The sequence below is a fragment of the Ylistrum balloti genome, unplaced genomic scaffold, assembly GCF_031769215.1.
Source record: "Ylistrum balloti isolate Yb309-2 unplaced genomic scaffold, AGI_CSIRO_Ybal_v1 Utg370416, whole genome shotgun sequence".
Classification (NCBI taxonomy): domain Eukaryota; kingdom Metazoa; phylum Mollusca; class Bivalvia; order Pectinida; family Pectinidae; genus Ylistrum; species Ylistrum balloti.
The window spans coordinates 1,804,218-1,812,047 of NW_026782282.1; the positions used below are offsets into that span (position 1 = coordinate 1,804,218).

Below are 7,830 nucleotides of genomic sequence, written 5' to 3' on the forward strand. Positions count from 1 at the left end.
TTCAAACTATACAGAATAAAGGGTTGCTAAACCTGTATCATTTTGTATTATTCATTTTATTTTCATGCCTTTCATTGTTGGAATGGTCAATTACTGTATTTCCCCTATACGGCCGAGACCCACCATCTTTATACAAAATCAGTTCTCTTTCATGTAAGAATGCTTCAGATGAAATTTGGCCGATATCCAAACATCTTTAGCAGCCCATCATCATCTGATTGTGGGGTATTCTAATCGCCCTACATACGTGATCCATAGTCCGTACGTCTATAAACAACTTTTGTTTACATTATTTCTCGAGACGAACTGGATGGATCTTCTCGAATTTCATATGTAGGTTCCAATTGGTCCCTAGTTGTGCCTGTTTGATTCTGGGACTGATCAGAAAAAAGATAATGGCAGACAGGCGGCCATCTTGACTTTTTCAAGAATACTTGATAAGTACTAGATGGATCTTTCATATTTCCTTTGGTCGCTTGGCGTGCCCGTTTCATTTTGGGACCGATTCAAAAATAAAATGGCCGACAGGCAGCCATCTTGGATTTTACCAAGTAAAGTTTGTTTCATATTTCTTAAAAAGTACTGAATGGAATACTTCAAATTTAATAATTAGGTTTTCCTCTGTCCCTAGCTGTATTAATTTGATTTTTGGTCTGGTCAGACGGGCGGCCATCTTTGATGCCAAGAAAAAATTGTTATTGATCGTTCTTGAGAAATATGTCATGGATCTCTCTTAGATTCCATATTGGAAGTTTCCCTTTGCCTCTAGTTGTGCCCATTTGATTTTGGGACTGATCAGAAGAAACAAAATGGCTACCAGGCGACCACTTTGGATTTGGCAGATAAAGATTACCGAAAGAATGTTCAAATTCTCTGGGATCGCTTGTTCGTCAATAAACTGACAGGGGATTAGATTGTTTCGTCTTATAAACCACAAGCACTGATCCAGCATTCTGAGTTAGAGGGGCCACGAGATTTCTTAACTGGAACATGCACGCACACACAAAAACACGCCACCACCCCCTCTAATTAGATTTTGATTTTGTTTATGTATTTCTTAGTGCAACAAAGTGAAGCCCATGTATGGTGGAGAGTGACATATTTTGCCAGACCGTTGAAAATGGATGTCGTTGTCCACCTATGATATCCATCAACATTTCTTCATACTATTTCTTGCGCTGCGTCATCAATAAGATAAAAATCCTTCTTTGATTTTGACGTAAAAGGCTAAGAAATGGTGTGATTCAAATAGCATATTTCTTACGTGTATGTTGTTTTGTTGTTTTTTCCTTGATCTTATTCAGTTTGTGGTATAATCAATCCATAAAACAATGCCTATATCTTGTCTTTTGACAAATTACCTATTTCATATTTATGTATTCCTTGTGAAACTGATTGGTGGTGGATATTTCAAACTAAAAAAACAACAGCTAAATAAATAAATAAATAAATAAGACAAAGGGACCGTACCGCATATAATGATGCCATACCCTTCCCTTTAGGTCCGTCCTTACATACTTGTCAATGAACTTGTACAATTCTCATACTGACATAAGCTTCCTACAAAAGGTCGTTTTGCCCGTTCTAGTAGGGGCGGCGGGAGGAGCAAGTGGGGTGCGCCCCTCACCTCTCTGGGTCCATCAGTGGCCCACTCTCGACACACAAATTAATATAAAAAATATAACCAACCATTGTATTAAGAATTAAACAGACACATTTTTAGAGAATCTATCATTTGCTGGAATTGATGAGATGATCCATATGTCTGAAAATGCTAGAATTAATATCATCGATGCACTACCATATTTGAATACTAATTTGAAAACATCCTCATCCGAGTTTTGTTGCTGATCAAATAATATCACTCTGTATTTCACATTCAAAGAAAAAAAAATATCAAACAACTGCTTGTACTACATGTATGTTAATACTGTTAGTAATATTACTTTTATTTGTTTATCTTTGTATTGTTTTGCCTATGTCAACGTTATTAATGGGCATGGCACAGTTAGAAATTAAAGACATGTTAGTGGAGACCAGCTCTAACAGTTAAACAATATCTATTGAATTTCAATATGCTTAAACCTGTGTTGTCAAATCGTCCGTTTTCTCTTTCTTGGTTGTTTATAAAAGACTTGGATATAAGGACATCCAAGTCCGTGATTAAATAGGCTATTAAGTTTTTTCCCTGTCAAATCTCAAATCGGAAATGGGAAACTACTCACAAAGTTGTGGATAGACAGTCAGACTCTTCAGCCTATCACGTTTCTTACGAATTTTAATGCAAACTTATTGTCGCGTGAAGTTTTCAGTAAAGTCTATGTTTATACAAAGGAAATGTCCACATTCTGATGTAGATTAGGCAGATTTTTATTGATATGGTTTAATCAAAGACTTACACAATTAGCCTTGAACTACTGAGTACACGTACTGAAATGTAGGACTCACACTGGTTTTTTACCATATAATTGTCATAAGTTACGAATATTTATATGTTGCGCAATCATAATGTATAATCTTTACCGAAGTGTTTGTATTGATAATGTATTCACAAAATTCGATAAAAATCAGATCCTTTCTTTCTCTTTGACAGACCTTGTGCCAAGTTACCGAGGATCTCGTGTTAGTTGGTTTGCCAACTAAAAATGGGAGTTACCGTCCCTTGTTTCTATCACGTGACTTGCAACAGGAAACAGATCGCTCCATAGCAACAACCCACAACGGTTGTGTTAGCAAGTGTTTGGGTAGTGTTGATAACGTGTTCGTCTGGAAACCCAAACGAAGAGCAGGAGGGGTTGAAAGAAGAACCATACACACAATGGCTGCTGTAACAACTCTTCAGAGCAGGGAAATTCCACCTTCAAAGCCAGAATTGCAGCCACCGCCACCTAGAGCCGAGATGGAGATCACTTACACTGGCAACACAGGGAATGATATGGGGATATCAACGATGGGATTTAGAGCTTCGAAATATTCCCCAAACGAGTGGCATGAGACCAATTATGGAAAATATTATCATTCTTTCGCCGACCGTGATAATGCAGAGAGAATCCGACATGAATCTAAAAGGTGCGCCAACGAAACGGAGGCAACCACCAACAAAACACAGGCGGAGGTCACAAAAAAATTAGGAGAACGCATTCAGGACATTAATTTCTGGAAATTCGAATTAGAAAGGGAGATTCGAGATGTAATTTCAGAAACAGATGTGCTGTTAGATCAGAAAAAGCGTCTCGAGAATGCCCTTCGAGCAACTGAAATTCCTCTCCACATCTCGACAGATAATCTGAACTGTCGTCAGAGGCGTACAGGAGTGGACTTAGTCCAAGACAGTGTTGAATTGGGCCTTTTAAAGGTACATAACAAAACGTTCTATTCATACGAAAAGCTATTGATTGTGTGATGTCAGTTTAACCTACAATATGTAGATTAATTGTTACCAATTTTAAATATTAATCAGATTAGAATATTAGTCTTTAAACACATAAATTGATGCATGGGAGTTTAATATTGCCAATTCTACAAATTCATTTATATTTCAGGAGGTAGAAATGATTAACAATGTACAAGATTTGCTAAGGAAGACCACAGACCAAGCAGAAAAACAGATTAAGTAAGTACCTTTTATCTTTTTGTTAAAAATTTAAGGATCTGATACAAAAATAATATTTCTACACTATCAATTATTGATTCAAAGACTTTGAAGAAATTGTTTTTACAGCTAAGTATGCCTTCCATTAGTCAGTGTTATGTGTTGAAGAGCAAAATCAGACATTATATTTTTTGAACCACCTAATGTTAAGGTGACAAAATCATAGTCCTTTCATGATAGACGAGAACTTGAAATTATTCTGTAATCAGGAAAGGAAGTTTGTTTTTTTTCAAAAGACTCTGAAATGTAATTGAAATTACAACCCTGCTGCTAAAACTGAAATCAAATTATTTATCAAATAATTATTTGAATTTTGTAGAATTTAGTAAAACAATCTTGGCAATTAGATATATCTTTTCTCTGCAGATTGAACAGAGAAGCAAAACAGAATCTTGAGATGGACTGGAGTGATAAGAAAGATGCCCTAGAAATTGATACAGCCTCTGGTGCTTTGAGAAATGGACACACAAATAAGCAATTCTATTCTGGAGCTGCGAAATTTGAAGAAATGTAAGAACAAATTGAGTCTTAACATATTGTTAGTGTTACATATATCAATCGGCAAAGAAAAATGTACTGAAAATACTTCGACAAATTTATTACATAAAATAGCTGCTGGAACTGTGGTAACTGTGATACCCACTATCACACTATATCAGTAATCTTTGATACTGTCCTTTTAGATTTCATAGTTGCAATTGGTTATAAAACATCTGATAGTTTGATATGTATAATGTATCATCATAGTAATTGTTAAAAAATCTTAATAAGTCTGTTAAAAAATTCACAAACCCCAGGCATTATGCTAATAGAATTATTGTTAAAAAATCCATAAACCCCAGGCATTATGCTTATAGAACGTTTGTTAAAAAGTCCACAAACCCCAGGCATTATGCTAATAGAATTATTCACTGCAGAAATTGTAGTAATACCAGAATATTTGTGTAAATGTTAACATCCATTTAGAATCATCTTTGTAAATTATTTGCCATAAATTCAAAAGAAAAAAGTATTACTATAAATGATCTCAAAATTGCAAATTGTTTTCAATTCTTATACATAATCTACTTATGAATTTACCATTATTTTTTGTATTCTTTCTTTGAGATTTAAAAATCATTATTTATAATTCTTATGAATATATTTCTTCAAAACAGTCAGTCAACACCCGAGTCATGGGCACAGTACACACATGATAACATTGTGAAGGCGGAACACGAGAGGATGGCATCTATTCAATTGAGACAGATGATTGATAATATTCTGGAGGACACATCTCGTGACATGAGGGAACAGTGTGATACTGTCGACCTCAACTTCCAGAAGAGGATTGAAGAAATGGAAGATGCTAAGACAAAGATGGAGGAAAATCTCCAGAAGGTAAACAAACGATAACAACAAGTAACATTCAAGACATTTATATGAAGTTCTTGTAAGCAAAAGTGATCTAGTTGATAGGAATATCAAGATTTAAGCAAAGAAGACCACTAAACTGCAGGAAGTGGGTTGGCTTATCAGAGGAAAATGATAGAGGATTGCTTGGCTGTTCTACTGATATTGCATTAGTTGTGGATGGGCTTTTTACTAGACATGAACTTCAGAATAAAATCTTTTGATCAATTTTGTTTCAGATTTGTGATGAAATTGCTCAAATGGAAAAGAATATTGATATGCTTAGGAAAGCAATCCGCGATAAGGAGAATCCTATGAAGGTCTCCCAGACCAGATTGGACAACAGAACGTTCCGGCCTGGAGTCGAGCTCTGCCGAGATCCAGTGCAATACAAGTAAGTGTAAACAAAGGGAAAATTTTTAAATATAATTTTAGAGTAAGTATCTACTGTAAAAGTTCAGTCTTTAAATTTTTTGCTGAAAGTCATTCAGCTTGGATTGCCAAATTTTCTAAAAAAAAACAAAAACTCTTCTCTACTAGGCAAGATTTTTCATGACTTCAGGTAGACTCACTTCAAAAACTAGTAAGAGTAATGTTTGATTTTAAACATGTAATTTACATCAACATAGTCTCTCTTAAATTAAAAAATATTTACTCCCTTTACCAAAACTTCTGTTTAAAACCCTTTTGATTTTGTAGAAAATCTTTTTTAACCCACATTTTTAAAAAGAAAAAAAGAAATATCAGCATCCATTTTTAATTTTGATAGCATTCAAAGTTAAGATGTGCATTTCAAAGATTTTTCTGATAACAGTAACTATGATACATAATAATTATTTCAGCAATAAACATCATTAACATGTAAATAAACATGTAATAGATAAATGGATAAACAAACATTGTGATGAATAAATAGCTTTTGGGTTAACATAACAATTAAATGATTTTTTTTTTCTCAGAATCGTTTATAAAACTCCTAAAGGCCTTTTGTATTGAAAATCACTGGAAATAGACATAATTTATTGGTACTGACTGGAATCACATTTCTGTAAACTATTAGAGAAAAAAAAATAGGATAAGAAATCTTGTAGCTGTCGTCAGTTTCAAATATTTTTTTCCATTTAAATCATTTTAAAATTTTAATTAATTCTTTGAAATTACAATCATTTCAGGTTGGTCGGTGAAGTGAATGAGATCAGTCAGTCTATTGATGCCCTGACAGAGAGGTTGAACAACTCTGAGAATTCCAGAAAGGATCTCCAAGACAACAGGATGGCATTGGAAAAGGAAATTTCTACCAAGAAAAATAGCATTTTCATTGATAGAGACAAATGTGTGACGGTACGAACCAGGTACCCAACAACCCTAAAACTGCAGGGATACCAGTAAATTGAAAACTTGAGAACACTTTCAACTGTTGTCTGTTGACTTAATTCCTCATCAGTATTCAGGGTGCCCTGGGCTGAATTCTTGATAACTTATATCCAAATCACCCAATAAACACTGTCAATTTTCGTATCATTCCATGCTTCTTTGATCGACAGTTTGCACTGCACTTCGTTATCCTTAAATGGAAATCATCAATTTTTGCTCTGAATCATGTGTGTTCTTTTACATGTTACTCATAATCCTATTCCTGGGTTCAAATTAAGAGTTGTGTTTATTTCTCAATATATAAACAATAAAATTGAAAAAATTATTGTTTTTTTTTTTTTTATCATGTTTATCTTGTATTTTTTCATTTTGCTCTTTTAGAAAAAAAATTCATAAAAATGAGATGATTCTCTACAAATTTTTTGGATGAAAATACTGTGATAATTTAAACCATATAGATGCAAGTTAATATGTAATGTAAATATATGTACAAAAAAAAATCTTCATTAAGAGGTTTTGTTGCAATGGTGGACTGAATACACAATATATCTCATAGTTGTAATGTGAAAATAAAATATCATATTTTGAATGATTTGTTTTTATATTTTTTGTTACTGAATTGAGCAAACGGTAATCCCTGTTTTCCTTTGAATATCCTTGGGGGCATATTGTTTTTGAGTTGCATATTTGTTTGTTGTCAACTCAAACCTTGCCCATGACTGTTGCACCATAAGAGGTCAGCCTTTCATATTTAACATGAGTGTTCCTTGTGACGAGACGTTAGCAGTTTTGACAAGTTTTGACTTTGTGACCTTGACATACATTTGAAAAAAATTAACATTAGCCATAACTATTGAATTAAAAAGGGCAAATCATTACCATAATGAAGATAGAAATGTTTCACAAAGTGTGCATGCAATTAGTACATACCTTCCATAGGATAGTTTTAATGTCCCACTTCAGACTTCTGTTGCATTATATTTCATAAACATATCTTGTTTTTACCCTATTGTCAACCAAATTATCCTTTGTCAGCAAAATGTGTCAAAGGTTTATGTCAAGTCAGAAATAAAACGATTCAATTAAAACATAAAATCAAACGAGACAAATTTAATTAAACATAATGATTTATTTAAATATTCATAAAATATTATGGTAGATGTCAGGCCAATCATAAAAATCTTGAATGTGATTAATATGTACAATAACGATTTAACTAATGTAAATATTTCTATATAATTCTACGGATACTATAACGTAAGTAATTGCTACCAACTCTACATATCAATATACTACACCTATGGTATATCATCCAAATTTTTGCAATGTTCAACTGAAAAATTATCTCCCTTGAATCTTGTAGAAATATGAACTAGTAATAAATCGTAAGATCCCAGAAAGGTCTTTGGGTC

The 7,830-nt window shown here is 33.5% G+C and overlaps 1 protein-coding gene across 1 annotated transcript; it reads left to right on the top strand.

The window, feature by feature from the left end:
• The first annotated feature begins 2,733 nt into the window (after window positions 1-2,733).
• Window positions 2,734-6,690, top strand: LOC132554552 (tektin-4-like). Its single transcript, XM_060218877.1, has 6 exons — window positions 2,734-3,355; window positions 3,543-3,613; window positions 4,019-4,162; window positions 4,810-5,032; window positions 5,284-5,438; window positions 6,217-6,690. Exons 1-6 carry the CDS (start codon window positions 2,819-2,821, stop codon window positions 6,431-6,433), a joined length of 1,347 nt encoding a protein of 448 aa, XP_060074860.1. The 5' UTR covers window positions 2,734-2,818; the 3' UTR covers window positions 6,434-6,690.
• The last annotated feature ends 1,140 nt before the right edge of the window (window positions 6,691-7,830 follow it).

What these genes read in the sequence shown, in the direction of transcription:
- LOC132554552 (XM_060218877.1), top strand. Translation starts at nt 2,819, where the DNA reads ATGGCTGCTGTAACAACTCTTCAGAGCAGGGAAATTCCACCTTCAAAG. An exon ending in TTGAATTGGGCCTTTTAAAG is followed by an intron (nt 3,356 to 3,542) that starts GTACATAACAAA and finishes TTTATATTTCAG; the next exon opens with GAGGTAGAAATGATTAACAA. An exon ending in CAAGCAGAAAAACAGATTAA is followed by an intron (nt 3,614 to 4,018) that starts GTAAGTACCTTT and finishes TTTTCTCTGCAG; the next exon opens with ATTGAACAGAGAAGCAAAAC.